The sequence below is a fragment of the Oncorhynchus gorbuscha genome, unplaced genomic scaffold, assembly GCF_021184085.1.
Source record: "Oncorhynchus gorbuscha isolate QuinsamMale2020 ecotype Even-year unplaced genomic scaffold, OgorEven_v1.0 Un_scaffold_2549, whole genome shotgun sequence".
In the NCBI taxonomy this organism is placed as follows: domain Eukaryota; kingdom Metazoa; phylum Chordata; class Actinopteri; order Salmoniformes; family Salmonidae; genus Oncorhynchus; species Oncorhynchus gorbuscha.
The window spans coordinates 1-22,500 of record NW_025747034.1 but is presented as its reverse complement, the minus strand read 5'-3'; the positions used below and the strand labels follow the sequence as shown (position 1 = coordinate 22,500).

Genomic DNA, 22,500 nt, shown 5'->3' with positions numbered 1-22,500 from the left:
GGGTAGAGGATGGAGGGGTAGAGGAGAGGATGGAGGGGTAGAGGAGAGGATGGAGGGGTAGAGGAGAGGATGGAGGGGTAGAGGAGAGGATGGAGGGGTAGAGGACGGAGGGTAGAGGACGGAGGGGTAGAGGACGGAGGGGTAGAGGACGGAGGGGTAGAGGACGGAGGGGTAGAGGACGGAGGGGTAGAGGACGGAGGGGTAGAGGACGGAGGGGTAGAGGACGGAGGGGTAGAGGACGGAGGGGTAGAGGACGGAGGGGTAGAGGACGGAGGGGTAGAGGACGGAGGGGTAGAGGACGGAGGGGTAGAGGACGGAGGGGTAGAGGACGGAGGGGTAGAGGACGGAGGGTAGAGGACGGAGGGGTAGAGGACGGAGGGGTAGAGGACGGAGGGGTGGAGGACGGAGGGGTAGAGGACGGAGGGGTAGAGGACGGAGGGGTAGAGGAGTGGTAGAGGGGTAGAGGATGGAGGGGTAGAGGATGGAGGGGTAGAGGAGAGGTAGAGGGGTAGAGGATGGGGGGTAGAGGGGAGGTAGAGGGGTAGAGGAGTGGTAGAGGGGTAGAGGGTGGAGGGGTAGAGGATGGAGGGGTAGAGGAGAGGTAGAGGATGGAGGGGTAGAGGAGAGGTAGAGGGGTAGAGGATGGAGGGGTAGAGGAGAGGTAGAGGGGTAGAGGATGGAGGGGTAGAGGAGAGGTGGAGGGGTAGAGGAGAGGTAGAGGGGTAGAGGATGGAGGGGTAGAGGATGGAGGGGTAGAGGATGGAGGGGTAGAGGATGGAGGGGTAGAGAATGGGGGGGTAGAGGAGGGGAGGCAGAGCGCTGGGGCTCCATCTGCACAGGTCAGCCTAAATCTCTTTGGGGTTCAGCCAGATGAAGACAAGCACAGCAGGTGTGAGGGTGTGTCAGAGAGAGAGAGAGCACTGCTGAAGCACAATATACCCTCAAGCAGAACAAATGGAGTGAAATGACATTGGTGTTTCTATACCTTCTAGCAAGGAAGGGAGGAACCACTTTCCTCATGCTGGTCCTGAGTCAGTCTAACTCTTACCTGTACGAGGTGTTGCAGACCTCCTTGTACTCCTTCAGCTTGTCACAGACCATCTCCAGGAACTGGTTGGAGTAGGCACTCAGGTCCTGCATCAGAGTCATCAGGTCCTGGATGGACTTCTCCACGACTACTGTGCTCTGGAGAGGACACACAAATACAGGCTTAACACATTCAGAATGATACATGGAATGTTTCATTCCAGGCAGAAATAATCAAGCTCCTTACATGGAGAGAAGTAGAGAATATGTTTCAGCTGTTAATACTTAGACACTAGTGAAACTGTTTTGTTCTTTGTTCTCATTATAAAAAAGAAGGCAGTTGAACTTATATATCAAATAAATAAATAAATATGAAACATATTGTGGTATGACATTGTGAAAGAGTCCTAACCTCATCCCACATAAAGCTTTTCATTTCAACCACAAAACTGTCACTGTCGCCTCAGCTCTGAGCCCAGTGGTCCTTGTAATTCAGCCACTCCCTTGTCCTCCCTTAACCACGAAACATATCACTGTCGTCTCAGCTCTGAGCCCAGTGGTCCTTGTAATTCAGCCACTCCCTTGTCCTCCCTTAACCACGAAACATATCACTGTCGCCTCAGCTCTGAGCCCAGTGGTCCTTGTAATTCAGCCACTCCCTTGTCCTCCCTTAACCACGAAACATATCACTGTCGCCTCAGCTCTGAGCCCAGTGGTCCTTGTAATTCAGCCACTCCCTTGTCCTCCCTTAACCATGAAACATATCACTGTCGCCTCAGCTCTGAGCCCAGTGGTCCTTGTAATTCAGCCACTCCCTTGTCCTCCCTTAACCACGAAACATATCACTGTCGCCTCAGCTCTGAGCCCAGTGGTCCTTGTAATTCAGCCACTCCCTTGTCCTCCCTTAACCACGAAACATATCACTGTCGCCTCAGCTCTGAGCCCAGTGGTCCTTGTAATTCAGCCACTCCCTTGTCCTCCCTTAACCATGAAACATATCACTGAGTCCCAAATGACACCCTGTTCCCTATATAGTGCACTACTTTGATGAAGTCTGTGTAACACCAGTGTTGAGGAGTGGGACTGTCAAGTCTCTCCTGTCCAATGTGCAAAGCCGTCAGCAGGCAACCAATCTAATACAATGACTATATTCTCCTGTCAGGGACTGGATGCTGTTGGGAGCTTGTCATTGTCAACGATATACCACCATGTCAGAGGAGTGGCAGGAGGTGTGTGTGTGTGTGTGTGTGTGTGTGTGTGTGTGTGTGTGTGTGTGTGTGTGTGTGTGTGTGTGTGTGTGTGTGTGTGTGTGTGTGTGTGTGTGTGTGTGTGTGTGTGTGTGTGTGTGTGTGAGTGTCAGGTGAGTGTGTGTGTGTGTGTGGTGTGTGAGAGAGATCAGGTGAGTGTGTGTGTGTGTGTGGTGTGTACCTATGCCTATACGCATGACAAGATCCCCAGTGAGCTCGGACAAACCTACAGTAATAATATAATAATAATATATGCCATTTAGCAGACGCTTTTATCCAAAGCGACTTACAGTCATGTGTGCATACATTCTACGTATGGATGGTCCCGGGATCGAACCCACTACCCTGGCGTTACAAGCGCCATGCTCTACCAACTGAGCTACAGAAGGACCACAGTCATGACAGGTTAGCCAGTGTAGCGTAACAAATAGCAGGACAGAAGCAGACACTTCAATACACACACATACACACACACACACACACCTAACTTGAAACCACTGCCACAGACCTACACTACATGACCAGAAATATTTGGACACCTGCTGGTCGACCATCTCATTCCAAAATCATGGGCATTAATATGGAGTTGGTCCCCCACTTTGCTGCCATAACAGGCTCCACTCTTCTGGGAAGGCTTTCCATTAGATGGTGGAACATTGCTGCGGAGCCTGGGGTTGAGGTCAGGGCTCTGTGCAAGCCAGTCAAGTTCTTCCACACCGATCTCGACAAACAATTTCTGTATGGACCTCGCAGTGAGGAACAACTACCTTCTTTCCTCTTAATTGAATTATTTACTTATTTTTCCTCACTATTTTCTATCATGTCCATTCATTTCATCTGGTATTTTATCAATACAAATGCATTTCTTAGCGTGTGAGTTGTTTCTATGGGTCAGACCAAGACAAAGTGTGTTTGATTCAAATAAAGACCGATACTAGCGCACACACAGTGGAGTGATCCATTGAAACTCACTAGCATTAGCTACAGCAGTGCTAACCGCTAGTTTAGAAGTAGCACAGTACTTCAAAGCGTGTAAGTAGCAGCAGCAGTATTGGTTAGCAGTGGCAGCTGGCTGTACCAACTCGTACACTGTTGAAGATGTCCAGCTGTGGCAGGGTGTAGTCAGCAGGGAACAGCAGGGGCCTGAACAGGGCAGTTACTGATTAAAGGGACTACTGGCTGGCCCCCTGGTCCCTCTCCCTGCTGGGGGGTAATGATCTGTAGCGCTGCCCATACCCAGAGCTCCACAAGGCTGGTCCCTGTCATGAAACTCCGCCAGGGAACGCCCCAGTCCCATTGTCCACGGCCCTCTGCCAGCCTGTCGGAGGAGAGCAGGGACCCATTCACTCAGCAGGGGAGGGCTGGAACTTCTAGACACAAGCAGACGTACAGGCACGTGCACAGTCGAACACACACACAGAACACACACACAGTACACACACACAGTACACACACAGTTCACACACAGTTCACACACAGTTCACACACAGTACACACACAGTTCACACACAGTACACACACAGTTCACACACAGTTCACACACAGTTCACACACAGTACACACACAGTACACACACAGTACACACACAGTACACACACAGTACACACACAGTACACACACAGTTCACACACAGTTCACACACACAGTTCACACACACAGTTCACACACAGTACACACACAGTACACACACAGTACACACACAGTTCACACACAGTTCACACACAGTACACACACAGTACACACACAGTACACACACAGTCCAGAACCCCCAGTGAGTGTGTGATGGAGCCAGGAAGAGGACTTTCTCTATTTGTCATCACAGAGACGATGGAAGGAGTCGTTGTGAAGCCAAGGAGATGATGGCCATCCTGCTATTGGGTAAGAACTAAAGCCAACTCCAATGAATCAGCCATATAACTGTTAGATTTCACTTTCAAATCACCTTCAGTTGCTAAAAAACTTAAAAGAATGATATAATCTTCCCCTTTTCTCTCTTTCTTTGGTGTTTAAACACTAAGTCAACTATTCATTCTCTCTCCTACTATGAGTTAGTGAGGCTGGATATCAGCAGGTCAGGAATGGTAAACAATGGATCCCAGATCCATTACTCCTGGAACAAATGCTCTGGCTCCGCTTGCCTTGTCTAATTCTGCTCATTTAACATAGCCATTCGTCTTTGTAGCAGAAATCATTAAACAGTCATCAAGGGCCGCAGATTGAGAGGAGAGAGAGAAGGACGAAGGGCGAGAGAAGGAGAGAGAGAGGGACGAAGGGCGAGAGAAGGAGAGAGAGGGAGAGAGAGAGGGACGAAGGGCGAGAGAAGGAGAGAGAGAGGGACGAAGGGCGAGAGAAGGAGAGAGAGAGAGAGATAGACGAAGGGCGAGAGAAGGAGAGAGAGAGAGAGAGAGAGAGAGAGAGAGAGAGAGAGAGAGAGAGAGAGAGAGAGAGAGAGAGAGAGAGAGAGAGAGAGAGAGAGAAGGACGAAGGGCGAGAGAGACAGAGAAAGAGAGAATTCACAGAGGTCTTGACAACATTGGGACCTCTCCATCTTATTTAACGGTTACACAAGGAGGAGACGAAATGCATTCTGGGGGCTGGTGAAACTTTTCCCATGAGACAACTTTATTGACAACTCACTCTCTTTCCACAAACACTCTAGCTTTAAGCAACAGACTCACAGTCACACTCTCTCTAGTACTCCTCTATAAAATGCATTAAAACCAAAGCACACACACATACACAGTGAAACATGGCTGACTTGCACGTTGCACTTCCTTTTGTTCTATGTTGTGTCGGAGCCCAGCTGAAAGCTAATTTAATTGAGGCCGGCGATACACAAAATGGGTCTAGAAATTCAGCAATTTAACAGCATAAATTCCATCAGAGTGTGAAAGGCCCCATCTCTGAGAGCTAATGATAAAAAGAGTGCACAGTGAGCACTCAGACTGTCGTGTCATTGGCTGCCGCCGTTAATGCAGTGGTATCGCCATAGCGATGCCTGAGCAGGTGATAATAGCAGTTATTAGAGTTGTAAACACTCCTGAATACAGGCGAGAGCAGGGGAGGTATCCGGTGGAAGTGGCAGGCTGTGTTCTTGATGACTTTGAAGCTCCAGTGTGATAATAGTACACTAGTCATCTTCCTATAAAGAGACTGATCTAAGGACAGTTTCTCTCATTCCTCTCACTGATTGGGATGATTCAGGACATGTTGAGCATTTTTGGACCTTGAGTGCATCAGGGTGTCCTGAGTGAAATAGCGAAAGGAACTTAAAGCTGCCATGATGCACACTGGTCAAAAACGGGTGGAATCAACATTGTATCAATGTAATCTCAACCCAAAAAATATAATTGATGACGTTGAATCAACGCGGAAAACAGATTGGATGAGCAAAAAGTCCCAACTTTTAACATAAATCCTTTGAGATGATGATATTTTTGGTTGATTTCACATTGAATTCATGTTAGTTGACAACTGAACCAAATGTAAATCAAAAGTAGACGTTGAACTGCCGCCTGTGCCCAGGGGATGCTCTCTATTGAATGGTCCACTACTAGGCCTTGCCATATTACTGAAACTGTAGAATTGATCCAATAAATGGTATTAAATGTACAGACTGAATTGACATGGAAACTATGCCAAATCTTCTACCCTGTACTGCTGTCCTGTCTCTGTCACGAACAGATCCACACATTCAAGGTCTTGGAGAGGGATCTGGAGAGGGCTGTAAAGGGGCTCAGTCGTGCCCCTGAAACGGGTCAGGGGTTTCTCCATTAATCGAGGGGCAGCCCCCATGGACCGAGAGGGCCAGAGCATTTAACCCCGTGCGTTCCGCCACGTCACTCTCATCACTGACCCAAAACCGCTGACTCCTGTGTCGGCTGTGACTCGTGTCACCCCACATTCAAGTCTGCAGGGCAGGGTACTACAAACACAAATAACACGCTCACACACACACACTGAAGTAGCAGAAGCATGTGGGCCATCCGGCGTGTGCAGAGGGAGTCTCAGAGGCGTGAGGCCATGCTGACGTTGATGAATGATCTGCCAGACGCTGTCCTACTCATGTGTGACTCCCCTTTACACCAGTGAGGGAGGGCTGTGTGTTTGGTTATGAAAGGGTAGATTCTCTTTGTAAAAGTGTTTGTTCCAGTGTGTGTGTGGGGGGGGGTTGTGCGCATGCATATGTGTGTAAGGTTGTAAAATAGTTGATCATCTTTCTGTGTGTGTTTGTTCCAGTGTGCATGTATGCGTGCTGGTGTGCGTGTGTTCACGCAGTAAATTGTAAATAACACATGCAGTAGTTCTGCAAACAAACCTTGGCTGGATGGCATTAGACATGTTAGGCCCTGCTTCAATCTAAATGGAAATATAAACTCTCTCTCTCCCTCCCTCCCGTTTGAGGATTGGTGTTCACTTCATAGGAACGATTCAGTGTTTGTGTCCAAATGGCACCCTAACCCCTACATAGTGCACTACTTTTGACCAGAACGCTATGAGCCCTGGTCAAAAGTAGTGCAATATAATAGGAATAGGGCACCATTTAAGATGTAAACAGTCACATGACAATGAAATGTCACAAAAAAAAGCTTCTTCTCAAGGCCTCTTCATAGAAGAGTGAAAAACACCTATCACAAGCTGTCACCTCCGATCACGTCAAATCAAAGGACTCTCTGGTGAGTTAAAGTGCAGATCACAGCCAATCAGCACCCGCTGTTAGTGTTTACATCAGTGAATGCATCCAACCAACTACTTCTCTAATGGAATGATGCACAAATTGAGAGCGGAATGTCATAGTTCCTCACAGAGAGATGCTTATTTACAACCTCAGCTCTCTATGGCTCTCTAAGAGCAGCATGTTTGTGTTCTTATTCACATACAGTATCATGCACGATGAATTAATGAAAGGGTTTGGATAATGTATGGGTCAAGCTGACAGCATGTGCACAGTAGGGTTGAATATTTCCCCGATATTTTACAGAATGTTCCAACCCAAGAACAAATCACTTTTCTCCAGGGTGACACCGGTATTTCCCAACAAAACCGGAAGTGCCATTTAAAAGCATATAAAACATATACATGTATGGATTTGATTAGAGGTTTGATCGGTAACAAAGTTCAAGCCTTATGCTACCGGAGTCTGATGAGCCATACATTAAAGACATTTTGTGATCCATCGCCCAACGATTGTGCCATTATCCAATACAGAGCCTGATATATAGGCTACCACACATTATGCCCAACTGAAAAACACAAAAGTCTATAATGTGGACTGCAGTCTATTACTGTATTGTATTGAATGATAGTGTATTACATGGAGAGAACATGCTATGCTGGTGCAGGACATGCAGCCTACAAAGTGACAATTACAGGCAAGAAAATATAATAGGGTATATTTTCAATGTTTAGAATTAGTAGGCTGATGGGGCGGCAGTGTAGCCTAGTGGTTAGAGCGTTGGACAAATCTGTCGCTCTGCCCGGAATAGGCTGTTAACCCACTGTTCCTAGGCCATCATTGAAAATAAGAATTTGTTCTTAACTAACTTGCCCAGTTAAATAAAGGTTTAAAAAAATATATATATATAGGCTACCTTTTATAATATTTCCCGTAATGTTGTGTGCGTATTAGCCAACCTCCTCTACCTATTGTCACTTCATTCCCCGTGTCATTCCTCCCTCGCCATCAACAGTTAAATGAAATACGTTTCTAGGACAGCATGAGCTAAGGAGAGAAGCCAGCAGAGTGCAGGGACATTCTGCCCGAGAGACAAAGGCAGTAAGTTAGAAGCATAACCCATCATTCATTAGCTAACTCCAAGGCCAATACCGCATTGCATTAATTACCTGAAAGAGGTCGGAGAACACCTTGATATATTGAGAAATATACAGTGGCAAGAAAAGTATGTGAACCCTTTGAAATTACCTGGATTTCTCGACAAACACAGTCTGCTTAAACTAATAACACACAACCAATTATATTGTAAACAGTGAAGAGGCCACTCTGGGATGCTGGCCTTCTAGACAGAGTTCCTCTGTCCAGTGTCTGTGTTCTTCTGCCCATCAATCTTTTCTTATTATTGGCCAGTCTGAGATATGACTTTGTCTTTGCAACTCTGCCTAGAAGGCCAGCATCGCAGAGTCACCTCTTCACTGTTGACGTTGAGACTGGTATTTTGCTGTTCTTAACTGACTTGCCTAGTTAAATAAAGCCTCAATTAAAAATATTTAAAAATAACCAGCATGGCTACCCCTGCACTCTGCAGCGATACACCATCCCATTTGGTTTGTGCTTAGTGGGACTATCATTTGTCTTTCAACGGGACAATGAGCCAACACACCTCTGTATAAGGGCTATTTGACCAAGAAGGAGAGTGATAGAGTGCTGCATCAGATGACCTGGCCTCCACAATCACCTGACTTTAACCCAATCGAGATGGTTTGGGATGAGTTGGAAAAGCAGCCAACATATGTGGCAGCATATGTAGGAACTCCTTCACGACTGTTGTAGAGGCATTCAAGGTGAAACTGGTTGAGAGAATTCCAAAAGGGTGCAATACTGATTTCAAGGCAAAGGGTGGCTACTTTGAATAATTTCAAATGAATTTTGATTTGTTTAACCCTGATCTGGTTACTACATGATTCCATATGTGTTATTTCACAGTTTTGATGTCTTCACTATTATTCTACAATGTAGAAAATAGTCAAATAAAGAAAAACCCTAGAATGAGTAGGTGTCCAAACGTTTGACTGGTACTGTAGACCTTGAAAATGATTAGGCTTATCTATTTTGGATGCAATTTTAATAGAATTGATGGAGAGAGAGAACGACAGAGTGCTCGCGTGCGCACTGATTTAAAGCAATGCTATTCGAGTGATCGGCTGTTGTAAAACTCTGTAGCTGCAATTTTGCATCTTTACAATGAAAAAATAAGGTGATCCCCAAAAGCCAGATGGAAATGTGTAAATTAGATACGCATGCAATCCTGATATTAATGTAGCATAAACTATGCTGTAGCAAATGTAGTCCTACCGTTCACAAGAAAAGAAGTGACCAGGATGAGATGAAACATGCATTGTAAACTGCGTTCCATATGGAGATGCGAGGTCCCCACTCGGAGTGTTGGTGATTCATCATGCAGATAGCAGAGTAGGCCGTGGTCCATAGAGAACACAGAGACACAGCATATCATTTAACAGTTCTATTTGACCGGTTTCTCACAGTTGTTTATCCCGGGAAAAGGGAGTGGGAATTCTGGGGAAATGTCAGTAACCCGGTTTCCGCTATTCAACAGTGTCCAGCTAGACATGCCACATGCAGTAAGATGACAATCTTGTGTATTTGACTGTATCCACAGGGGGGGGTCACAACATGAAAGAGCAGAATGTGCTTTGCCAGGGTGGGTTAAAACCCTTATCATCATCACCACCATCGCCTTGGATGCTGTGTGTGTTTATATCACACTCACCTTTTAACAGATGGCTCCCCAACACACACACACACACACACACACACACACACACACACACACACACACACACACACACACACACACACACACACACACACACACACACACACACACACACACACACACACACACACACAGATTGAGTTGTGTCTCCGACCCTAACACTATTCCTGAGAATGCCGTGGTTTCCCCAGACAGCATTCTGTCAAACGTCGTAATCAACCCTCGCTCTCTCTCCCCCATTTCTCCTCAGGGGGTTACCACGGTGATGGCAGCATCATTACACCCCGGTGGACGGGAGGCGGCGGAACCTGCCCACAACAAAGCATCACCCATGGCAACAACTGGGTTGGGTTATCAGGTTATAGATGTAGAGATGTTCACTCAGTGGGGTCGTGTGTGTGTGTGTGTACTGTGTACACTGTGTGTGTCTGAAAGTATCTGTGAGCGTGTGTACTGTGTGTGTTTGTGTACTGTGTGTGTGTGTATACTGTGTGCACTGTGGGTGTACTGAGTGTGTTTGTACTGTGTGTGTGTGTGTGTGTGTGTGTGTGTGTGTGTGTGTGTGTGTGTGTGTGTGTGTGTGTGTGTGTGTGTGTGTGTGTGTGTGTGTGTGTGTGTGTGTGTGTGTGTGTGTGTGTGTGTGTGTGTGTGTGTGTGTGTGTGTGTGTGTGTGTGTGTGTACTGTTTACGTTTGTGTACTGTTTACGTTTGTGTACTGTGTACGTTTGTGTACTGTGTGCCTTTGTGTACTGTGTGCCTTTGTGTACTGTGTGCGTTTGTGTACTGTGTGTGTTTGTGTACTGTGTGTGTTTGTGTACTGTGTGTGTTTGTGTACTGTGTGTGTTTGTGTACTGTGTGTGTTTGTGTACTGTGTGTGTTTGTGTTTGTGTACTGAACCTAGGAAGAAACTTAGAGAGGAACCAGGCTGTGAGGGGTGGCCAGTCCTCTTCTGGCTGTGCTGGGTGGAGATTATAACAGAACATGGCCAAGATGTTTAAATGTTCATAAAAGACCAGCATGGTCAAATAATAATAATCACAGTAGTTTTAGAGGGTGCAACAAGTCAGCACCTCAAGAGTAAATGTCAGTTGGCTTTTCAAAGCCGATCATTAAGAGTATCTCTACCGCTCCTGCTGTCTCTAGAAAGTTGAAAACAGCAGGTCTGGGACAGGTAGCACGTCCGGTGAACACGTCCGGTGTGTGTACTGTGTGTGTTTGTGTACTGTGTGTGTTTGTGTGTGTGTACTGTGTGTGTACTGTGTGTGTGTGTGTGTGTGTGTGTGTGTGTGTGTGTGTGTGTGTGTGTGTGTGTGTGTGTGTGTGTGTGTGTGTGTGTGTGTGTGTGTGTGTGTGTGTGTGTGTGTGTGTGTGTGTGTGTGTGTGTGTGTGTACTGTGTGTGTGTGTGTGTGTGTACTGTGTGTACCCCCAAAAAGGTTCCATATGGACCTAATGGAGCACAGAGAGGGACCCCCCCCACAGAAGGCAATGAAATACATATCACCATGGTGCTAATGAAGATGTACACACACACATCCCTTTCTCTCTCTCCCTCCTTTCTCCTCAGGGGGTTACCACGGTGATGGTCGCATCAGTACACTCTGGAGGAGGGGCGGAGTTGGAACCCGCCCACTCAAAGCATCACCCATGGCAACCACTGAGTTGGGTGATCAGGTTATAGATGGAGATGTTCACTCAGCGGGGTCGTGTGTGTGTACTCTGTGAGTGAGTGTGTACTGTGTGTGTGTGTGTGTGTGTGTGTGTGTGTGTGTGTGTGTGTGTGTGTGTGTGTGTGTGTGTGTGTGTGTGTGTGTGTGTGTGTGTGTGTGTGTGTGTGTGTGTGTGTGTGTGTGTGTGTGTGTGTGTGTGTGTGTGTGTGTGTGTGTGTGTGTGTGTGTGTGTGTGTGTAAGTGTAAGTGTAGAATGAGATTCATTATCATAGCACCACACAATGTTACTTTTCATCAAACTTCTCATACAAGCCACATGACAGCTGGATTTTGTATCATGGGCTCAAAGTAAACTCCCTTTTCCTTCAAACCAGGAGACCGTTTTTAACAGGTCTGACATTCCAACTTCCTGCTCCTCTTTCCTCAGACAAACAGTAGTGTTATCTGTCCCAACACACACTATCCTTCAGCAGCCACACTGCTAGGAGCCGGTTCTACTTTGAGTCAAACCGTCCCTCTCTCTCTAGATATACTGTAAAAGGGATTTTAGGTACAGACCAAATCGTAGAAATTCATTCATTTTGATAAGGTGCAAAATCAACATTTTGAACAGCTGTAAAATTGTCAACGAGGTGGTTAGGCTCAATCTGTTTAATGACAGATAAAGGAGTGATGCATCCCAAACAACACGGGGAAATGGAATCACATCTGAATGGATTATTATATTGCATATGGCCCTAGAAAGTAGGGTGTTCCACCATATTGTTTTTTACGGTGGAATCTCATTTACTCGTAAACACCAGAATAACTTGAGTGTTTACTAGTGTGTGTGTTTATAGGGAAACCTGTGGGGTGTGTGTGTTTATAGGGAAACCTGTGGGGTTTGTGTGTTTATAGGGAAACCTGTGGGGTGTGTGTGTTTATAGGGAAACCTGTGGGGTGTGTGTGTTTATAGGGAAACCTGTGGGGTGTGTGTGTTTATAGGGAAACCTGTGGGGTGTGTGTGTTTATAGGGAAACCTGTGGGGTGTGGTGTTTATAGGGAAACCTGTGGGGTGTGTGTGTTTATAGGGAAACCTGTGGGGTGTGTGTGTTTATAGGGAAACCTGTGGGGTGTGTGTGTTTATAGGGAAACCTGTGGGGTGTGTGTGTTTATAGGGAAACCTGTGGGGTGTGTGTGTTTATAGGGAAACCTGTGGGGTGTGTGTGTTTATAGGGAAACCTGTGGGGTGTGTGTGTTTATAGGGAAACCTGTGGGGTTTGTGTGTGTTTATAGGGAAACCTGTGGGGTGTGTGTGTTTATAGGGAAACCTGTGGGGTGTGTGTGTTTATAGGGAAACCTGTGGGGTTTGTGTGTGTTTATAGGGAAACCTGTGGGGTGTGTGTGTTTATAGGGAAACCTGTGGGGTGTGTGTGTTTATAGGGAAACCTGTGGGGTGTGTGTGTTTATAGGGAAACCTGTGGGGTGTGTGTGTTTATAGGGAAACCTGTGGGGTGTGTGTGTTTATAGGGAAACCTGTGGGGTGTGTGTGTTTATAGGGAAACCTGTGGGGTGTGTGTGTTTATAGGGAAACCTGTGGGGTTTGTGTGTGTTTATAGGGAAACCTGTGGGGTGTGTGTGTTTATAGGGAAACCTGTGGGGTGTGTGTGTTTATAGGGAAACCTGTGGGGTTTGTGTGTGTTTATAGGGAAACCTGTGGGGTGTGTGTGTTTATAGGGAAACCTGTGGGGTGTGTGTGTTTATAGGGAAACCTGTGGGGTGTGTGTGTTTATAGGGAAACCTGTGGGGTGTGTGTGTTTATAGGGAAACCTGTGGGGTGTGTGTGTTTATAGGGAATCCTGTGGGGTGTGTGTGTTTATAGGGAAACCTGTGGGGTTTGTGTGTGTTTATAGGGAAACCTGTGGGGTGTGTGTGTTTATAGGGAAACCTGTGGGGTGTGTGTGTTTATAGGGAAACCTGTGGGGTGTGTGTGTTTATAGGGAAACCTGTGGGGTGTGTGTGTTTATAGGGAATCCTGTGGGGTGTGTGTGTTTATAGGGAAGCCTGTGGGGTGTGTGTGTTTATAGGGAAACCTGTGGGGTGTGTGTGTTTATAGGGAAACCTGTGGGGTGTGTGTGTTTATAGGGAAACCTGTGGGGTGTGTGTGTTTATAGGGGTGTGTGTGTTTATAGGGAATCCTGTGGGGTGTGTGTGTTTATAGGGAAGCCTGTGGGGTGTGTGTGTTTATAGGGAAACCTGTGGGGTGTGTGTGTTTATAGGGAAACCTGTGGGGTTTGTGTGTGTTTATAGGGAAACCTGTGGGGTGTGTGTGTTTATAGGGAAACCTGTGGGGTGTGTGTGTTTATAGGGAAACCTGTGGGGTTTGTGTGTGTTTATAGGGAAACCTGTGGGGTGTGTGTGTTTATAGGGAAACCTGTGGGGTGTGTGTGTTTATAGGGAAACCTGTGGGGTTTGTGTGTGTTTAAGGGAAACCTGTGGGGTGTGTGTGTTTATAGGGAAACCTGTGGGGTGTGTGTGTTTATAGGAAACCTGTGGGGTGTGTGTGTTTATAGGGAAACCTGTGGGGTGTGTGTTTATAGGGTGTGTGTGTTTATAGGGAAACCTGTGGGGTTTGTGTGTGTTTATAGGGAAACCTGTGGGGTGTGTGTGTTTATAGGGAAACCTGTGGGGTGTGTGTGTTTATAAACCTGTGGGGTGTGTGTGTTTATAGGGAATCCTGTGGGGTGTGTGTGTTTATAGGGAAGCCTGTGGGGTGTGTGTGTTTATAGGGAAACCTGTGGGGTGTGTGTGTTTATAGGGAAACCTGTGGGGTGTGTGTGTTTATAGGGAAACCTGTGGGGTGTGTGTGTTTATAGGGAATCCTGTGGGGTGTGTGTGTTTATAGGGAATCCTGTGGGGTGTGTGTGTTTATAGGGAAGCCTGTGGGGTGTGTGTGTTTATAGGGAAACCTGTGGGGTGTGTGTGTTTGTAGGTAAACCTGTGGTGTGTGTGTGTTTATAGGTAAACCTGTGGGGTGTGTGTGTTTGTAGGTAAACCTGTGGGGTGTGTGTGTTTATAGGTAAACCTGTGGGGTGTGTGTGTGTATAGGTAAACCTGTGGGGTGTGTGTGTGTATAGGTAAACCTGTGGAGTGTGTGTGTTTATAGGTAAACCTGTGGGGTGTGTGTGTTTATAGGTAAACCTGTGGGGTGTGTGTGTTTATAGGTAAACCTGTGGGGTGTGTGTGTTTATAGGGAAACCTGTGGGGTGTGTGTGTTTATAGGGAAACCTGTGGGGTGTGTGTGTTTATAGGTAAACCTGTGGGGTGTGTGTGTTTATAGGTAAACCTGTGGGGTGTGTGTGTTTATAGGTAAACCTGTGGGGTGTGTGTGTTTATAGGTACATCTGTGTCCACAGTTTTGGGTTGAGCCTGTGTCTGAGAATGTAAAATATCTGTGTTCAAATGTGTGGATCCGCGTGTGTGTCCAATGTGTGTGTGCATCCAACCAGTCTGTCTCCCCACCTTCGTCCTGTGCTCCCTCAGACAACCAGTCTGTCTTCCCCACCTTCGTCCTGTGCTCCCTCAGACAACCAGTCTGTCTCCCCACCTTCGTCCTGTGCTCTCTCAGACAACCAGTCTGTCTCCCCACCTTCTCAGCTCTCTCAGACAACCAGTCTGTCTCCCCACCCCGTCCTGTGCTCTCTCAGACAACCAGTCTGTCTCCCCACCTTCGTCCTGTGCTCTCTCAGACAACCAGGCTGTCTCCCCACCTTCGTCCTGTGCTCCCTCAGACAACCAGTCTGTCTCCCCACCTTCGTCCTGTGCTCTCTCAGACAACCAGTCTGTCTCCCCACCTTCGTCCTGTGCTCCCTCAGACAACCAGTCTGTCTCCCCACCTTCGTCCTGTGCTCTCTCAGACAACCAGTCTGTCTCCCCACCTTCGTCCTGTGCTCCCTCAGACAACCAGTCTGTCTCCCCACCTTCGTCCTGTGCTCTCTCAGACAACCAGTCTGTCTCCCCACCTTCGTCCTGTGCTCCCTCAGACAACCAGTCTGTCTCCTCACCTTTGTCCTGTGCTCCCTCAGACAACCAGGCTGTCTCCCCACCTTCGTCCTGTGCTCCCTCAGACAACCAGTCTGTCTCCCCACCTTCGTCCTGTGCTCCCTCAGACAACCAGGCTGTCTCCCCACCTTCGTCCTGTGCTCCCTCAGACAACCAGGCTAGGCTGTCTCCCCACCTTCGTCCTGTGCTCCTTCAGACAACCAGAGGAGTCCTGTGGTCCCAATCACACATCAACACAATGCAGCTAACTGGGGATTGTTCTGTGATTTCCTGTTGTTGTCCCCCCGGCCGTGAGAGGTACTTCATAATGGGCTTCCCAACCCACCACCGCAGGAGCCAATCAGCAGGCAGCTGATAAACACATCAACAAACACACTGAATAAAAAGGTCAGTATCATTAGACAACCGTTTGTGTGGGTGGCAGGGTGGGAAGGTGGGATAGTGTGTGTGCATGTAAATAAGCAGAGGGAAATTAAAAAGGTCAAATTCATTAGCAGACCATTGGCATATGAACACATCTGTAATTCAGGGTGCACTTCGGCAAATGACGTGGCTACAGATGTAATCAGCGTTCCATCCAGCCCCAGTCAAGAGGTTAACACAAACACCCTTCAAATGGACACATTACTGGGCTGTGTCCTAAAATGGCCTTCTATTCCCTATACAGTGCACTACTTATCACCAGAACCCTATAGGTGCTGGTCAAAAGTAGTGCACTATGTAGGGAATAGGCTGGCTGGTAACGAATCTGAACGGCACTTAACATCCCACAGTGTGAACAAACAGCTTGGATTGGTTGTTTAATGTAATTATGGCTTTGGTTTGGCCTTGGCTTATACAGAATCCAAACACACACAGACAGAGTCAGGAGACATGGACATAACGTCACGATAGGAGACGTGGACATAACGTCACAACAGGAGACGTGGACATAACGTCTCGACAGGAGACGTGGACATAACGTCACAACAGGAGACATGGACATAACGTCACAACAGGAGACATGGACATAACGTCACGACAGGAGACATGGACATAACGTCTCGACAGGAGACATGGACATAACGTCACGACAGGAGACATGGACATAACGTCACGACAGGAGACATGGACATAACGTCACGACAGGAGACATGGACATAACGTCACAACAGGAGACGTGGACATAACGTCACAACAGGAGACATGGACATAACGTCACAACAGGAGACGTGGACATAACGTCACGACAGGAGACATGGACATAACGTCACAACAGGAGACGTGGACATAACGTCTCAACAGGAGACATGGACATAACGTCACAACAGGAGACCTGGACATAACGTCACAACAGGAGACATGGACATAACGTCACAACAGGAGACATGGACATAACGTCACAACAGGAGACCTGGACATAACGTCGCGATAGGAGACATGGACATAACGTCACAACAGGAGACATGGACATAACGTCACAACAGGAGACGCGGACATAACGTCACGATAGGAGACGTGGACATAACGTCACGATAGGAGACGTGGACATAACGTCACAACAGGAGACATGGACATAACGTCACAACAGGAGACGCGGACATAACGTCACGATAGGAGACGTGGACATAACGTCACGATAGGAGACGTGGACATAACGTCACAACAGGAGACATGGACATAACGTCACGATAGGAGACGTGGACATAACGTCACGACAGGAGACATGGACATAACGTCACGATAGGAGACGCGGACATAACGTCACAACAGGAGACATGGAGATAACGTCTCAACAGGAGACATGGACATAACGTCACAACAGGAGACGCGGACATAACGTCACGACAGGAGACGTGGAGATAACGTCACGACAGGAGACGTGGAGATAACGTCACGACAGGAGACGTGGAGATAACGTCACAACAGGAGACGCGGACATAACGTCACGATAGGAGACGTGGACATAACGTCACAACAGGAGACATGGACATAACGTCACAATAGGAGACGCGGACATAACGTCACAACAGGAGACATGGAGATAACGTCTCAACAGGAGACATGGACATAACGTCACGACAGGAGACGCGGACATAACGTCACGACAGGAGACGTGGAGATAACGTCACGACAGGAGACGTGGAGATAACGTCACGACAGGAGACGTGGAGATAACGTCACAACAGGAGACGTGGACATAACGTCACGACAGGAGACATGGACATAACGTCACGACAGGAGACGTGGACATAACGTCACGACAGGAGACGTGGACATAACGTCACAACAGGAGACGTGGACATAACGTCACAACAGGAGACGTGGACATAACGTCACGATAGGAGACGTGGACATAACGTCTCAACAGGAGACATGGACATAACGTCACAACAGGAGACATGGACATAACGTCACGACAGGAGACATGGACATAACGTCACGACAGGAGACATGGACATAACGTCACAACAGGAGACATGGACATAACGTCACGACAGGAGACGTGGACATAACGTCACGATAGGAGACGTGGACATAACGTCTCAACAGGAGACATGGACATAACGTCACGATAGGAGACATGGACATATCGTCACGACAGGAGACATGGACATAACGTCACAACAGGAGACATGGACATAACATCACGATAGGAGACATGGACATAACGTCACGACAGGAGACGTGGAGATAACGTCACAACAGGAGACATGGAGATAACGTCACAACAGGAGACGTGGACATAACGTCACGACATTATTTCAAGAGCAAAATGACTGGATATGATTCAGTGGTGGCTTCATCACCCTGGTGTGTGTGAATGCATGCCACTGTCTCTCTCTCTCTCTGTGTGTGTGTGTGTGTGTGTGTGTGTGTGTGTGTGTGTGTGTGTGTGTGTGTGTGTGTGTGTGTGTGTGTGTGTGTGTGTGTGTGTGTGTGTGTGTGTGTGTGTGTGTGTGTGTGTGTGTGTGTGTGTGTGTGTGTGTGTGTGTGTGTGTGTGTGTGTGTGTGTGTGTGTGTGTGTGTGTGTGTGTGTGCGTGCGTGCGTGCGTGCGCGCGTGTGTGTGTGTGCGTGTGTGTGCATACGTGTGTGCGTGCATACGTGTGCGTGTGCGTGTGTGTGTGTAGGGACCCCCATCCAAGAGATTAATGGAGCCAATCTCCAGTTCTGGTCTGTAGAGTGACCACCCTCCTGGATAGAGGAGACTAATTAAATAAATCAATCAGGGGGAACAGGACCACTGAACAGATAGCATCACACAGCTACCACCACTAACCAGAGAGAGAGGAGGAGGAAGGAAGGTAGAGGGAGAGAAAGGGTAGGAGGGTTCAACTAAATGAAAAGAGATGACCAGTAAACAGGCAGGGAGAGGAGAACAAGAGGAGAGAGCAACAACAGAAGAGAAACAGAGAGAGACAGAATATTACATGCCTCTTTCTTATGTATTACCCCTGCTGGGCCTTCTGACCAATCACATGGGTCCATGTTATCACAAAGACATGATTGGATCATACACTCTACATACTGGACTAAAATGACACACTGGTGTTATCATAGGGCCTGTTTCCTGTCCGACTGATAACCATACAGTCTCATATTAATATCATCATTACTATCACACTCTCTCCCCTTACACACTGCTGTGGCCTAGTGATAGGGAGGATGTTTAACATATCATTACTATCACACTCTCTCCCCTTACACACTGCTGTGGCCTAGTGATAGGGAGGATGTTTAACATATCATTACTATCACACTCTCTCCCCTTACACACTGCTGTGGCCTAGTGATAGGGAGGATGTTTAACATATCATTACTATCACACTCTCTCCCCTTACACACTGCTGTGGCCTAGTGATAGGGAGGATGTTTAACATATCATTACTATCACACTCTAGTGATAGGGAGGATGTTTAACATATCATTACTATCCCTCCCCTTACACACTGCTGTGGCCTAGTGATAGGGAGGATGTTTAACATATCATTACTATCACACTCTCTCCCCTTACACACTGCTGTGGCCTAGTGATAGGGAGGATGTTTAACATATCATTACTATCACACTCTCTCCCCTTACACACTGCTGTGGCCTAGTGATAGGGAGGATGTTTAACATATCATTACTACACACTGCTCACATCATTACTATCACACTCTCTCCCCTTACACACTGCTGTGGCCTAGTGATAGGGAGGATGTTTAACATATCATTACTATCACACTCTCTCCCCTTACACACTGCTGGGGCCTAGTGATAGGGAGGATGTTTAACATATCATTACTATCACACTCTCTCCCCTTACACACTGCTGTGGCCTAGTGATAGGGAGGATGTTTAACATATCATTACTATCACACTCTCTCCCTTACACACTGCTGTGGCCTAGTGATAGGGAGGATGTTTAACATATCATTACTATCACACTCTCTCCCCTTACACACTGCTGTGGCCTAGTGATAGGGAGGATGTTTAACATATCATTACTATCACACTCTCTCCCCTTACACACTGCTGTGGCCTAGTGATAGGGAGGATGTTTAACATATCATTACTATCACACTCTCTCCCCTTACACACTGCTGGGGCCTAGTGATAGGGAGGATGTTTAACATATCATTACTATCACACTCTCTCCCCTTACACACTGCTGGGGCCTAGTGATAGGGAGGATGTTTAACATATCATTACTATCACACTCTCTCCCCTTACACACTGCTGTGGCCTAGTGATAGGGAGGATGTTTAACATATCATTACTATTATTATGGTATGGCTGCTTTATGAAAACATGATGTCGGTTGGATGTGTTATCAGGTCTCTTTCCAGGACTGGGTTGTTACATTCACCTTGACCCCCCTCTAAAGTCACAAGCCCATGTCAGTATCATCAGGTCAGAGTTCATTAACTGCCCATATGAGAGAGATATTCAGAATTTGGGTGCTATATACTGACATACAGTGCATTAGGGAAGGTATTCAGACCCCTTGACTTTTTCAAGATTTTGTTACGTTACAGCCTTATTCTAACATTTATGAAATGTTTTTTCCCCCCTCATCAATCTACACACAATACCCCATAATGACATCACAACACCCCATAATGACATCACAATACCCCATAATGACAAACCAAACATTGTTTTATAGACATTTTTGAACAAACATTTATAAAACAGAAATATCACATTAACATAAGTATTCTAAGTACCCTTTACTCAGTACTTTGTTGAAGCACCTTTGGCAGCAATTACAGCCTTGAGTCTTCTTGGGTATGACGTTACAAGCTTGGCACACCTATATTTGGGGAGTTTCTCCCATTCTTCTCTGCAGATCCTCTCAAGCTCAGTCAGGTCGGATGGGGAGTGTTGCTGCACAGCGATTTTCAGGTCTCTCCTGAGATGTTAGATTGGGTTCAAGTCCGGGCTCTAGCTGGGCCACTCAAGAACATTCAGAGACTTGTCCCGAAGCCACTCCTGCATTGTCTTGGCTGTGTGCTTATAATCGTTGTCCTGTTGGAAGGTAAACCTTCGCCACAGTTCGAGGTCCTGTAATTTTCTCTGTACTTTTCCTGTCCATCGTTGCCTCGATCCCTCTCCCTGCCGCTGAAAAACATCCCCACAGCATGATGCTCCCACCTCCATACTTCACCGTAGGGATGGTGGCAAATTTCCCCAGACATGACGCTTGGCATTCATGCCACAGAGTTCAATCTTGGTATCATCAGACCAGAGAATCTTGTTTCTCATGGTATTTAGGTGCCTTTTGGCAAACTCCAAGCAGGCTGTCATGTGCCTTTTACTAAGGAGTGCCTTCCGTCTGGCCACTCTACCATAAAAGCCTGATTGATGGAGTTCTGCAGAGCTGGTTGTCGTTCTGTAAGGTTCTCCCATCTCCACAGAGAAATTCTGGAGCTCTGTCAGAGTGACCATCGTGTTTTTGGTCACCTCCCTGACCAAGGCCCTCCTTCTCCGATTGCTCAGTTTGGTCGGGAGGTCAGCTCTAGGAAGAGTCTTGGTGGTTCCAAACGTATTCCACTTAAGAATGATGGAGGCCACTGTGTTCTTGGGGACCTTAAATAATTATCCACCGACAATGACTTGCACTGTCAACTGTGGGACCTTATGTAGACAGGTGTGTGCCTTTCCAAATCATGTCCAATCAATTGAATTTACCACAGGTGGACTCCAATCAAGTTGGAGAAACATCTCAAGGATGATCAATGGAAACAGGATGAACCTGAGCTCAATTTCGAGTCTCATAGCAAAGGGTCTGAATACTTATGTAAATAAGGTAAGTACAGCAATTCTAAAAACCTGTTTTTGCTTCATCGTTATGGGGTACTGTGATGTCGTTACGGGGTGCTGTGATGTCGTTACGGGGTACTGTGATGTCGTTACGGGGTATTGTGATGTCGTTACGGGGTACTGTGATGTCGTTACGGGGTACTGTGATGTCGTTACGGGGTACTGTGATGTCGTTACGGGGTATTGTGATGTCGTTACGGGGTACCGCGATGTCGTTACGGGGTACCGCGATGTCGTTACGGGGTACCGCGATGTCGTTACGGGTACCGCGATGTCGTTACGGGTACCGCGATGTCGTTACGTGGTACCGTGATGTCGCACGGGGTACTGCGATGTCGTTACGGGGTACTGCGATGTCGTTACGGGGGTACTGCGATGTCGTTACGGGTACTGCGATGTCGTTACGGGGTATTGCGATGTCGTTACGGGGTACTGCGATGTCGTTACGGGGTACTGCGATGTCGTTACGGGGTACTGCGATGTCGTTACGGGGTACTGCGATGTCGTTACGGGGTACTGCGATGTCGTTACGGGGTACTGCGATGTCGTTACGGGGTACTGCGATGTCGTTACGGGGTACTGTGATGTAGTTATGGGGTATTGTGATGTCATTATGGGGCATTGTGTGTAGATTGCTGAGGATATTTATTTAATCCATTTTAGAATAAGGTTGTAATGCCCCACAAAATGTGGAGAAAGTCAAGGCGTCTGAACACTTTCTGAATGGACTGTATATCATTCACACACTAAAATGTAT

The 22,500-nt window shown here is 47.1% G+C and overlaps 2 protein-coding genes across 2 annotated transcripts in view; one reads left to right on the top strand and one right to left on the bottom strand.

The window, feature by feature from the left end:
* Positions 1-6,068, bottom strand: part of LOC124026066 (exocyst complex component 4-like) — a 53,804-nt gene extending 47,736 nt beyond the window's left edge. Inside the window, exons 1-2 of the mRNA XM_046339240.1 lie at positions 5,925-6,068; positions 1,049-1,209 (exon numbers count right to left, since the gene is read on the bottom strand). Coding sequence (XP_046195196.1) covers positions 1,049-1,209; positions 5,925-6,068 — 305 coding nt within the window. The remainder of the gene's footprint in view (positions 1-1,048; positions 1,210-5,924) is intronic.
* Positions 6,069-6,248: 180 nt separating this feature from the next.
* LOC124026065 (putative protein TPRXL) lies at positions 6,249-15,809 on the top strand. Its single transcript, XM_046339239.1, has 2 exons — positions 6,249-6,361; positions 15,050-15,809. The coding sequence occupies exons 1-2, from the start codon at positions 6,249-6,251 to the stop codon at positions 15,807-15,809; spliced, it is 873 nt and encodes a 290-aa protein (XP_046195195.1).
* The last annotated feature ends 6,691 nt before the right edge of the window (positions 15,810-22,500 follow it).

Bases quoted from the DNA above. Each gene is read 5' to 3' on its own strand.
- LOC124026065 (XM_046339239.1), top strand. From the start codon at position 6,249: ATGTGGGCCATCCGGCGTGTGCAGAGGGAGTCTCAGAGGCGTGAGGCC. The intron at 6,362-15,049 runs GTGAGGGAGGGC...CCACCTTCTCAG, and splicing joins TGTGACTCCCCTTTACACCA to CTCTCTCAGACAACCAGTCT.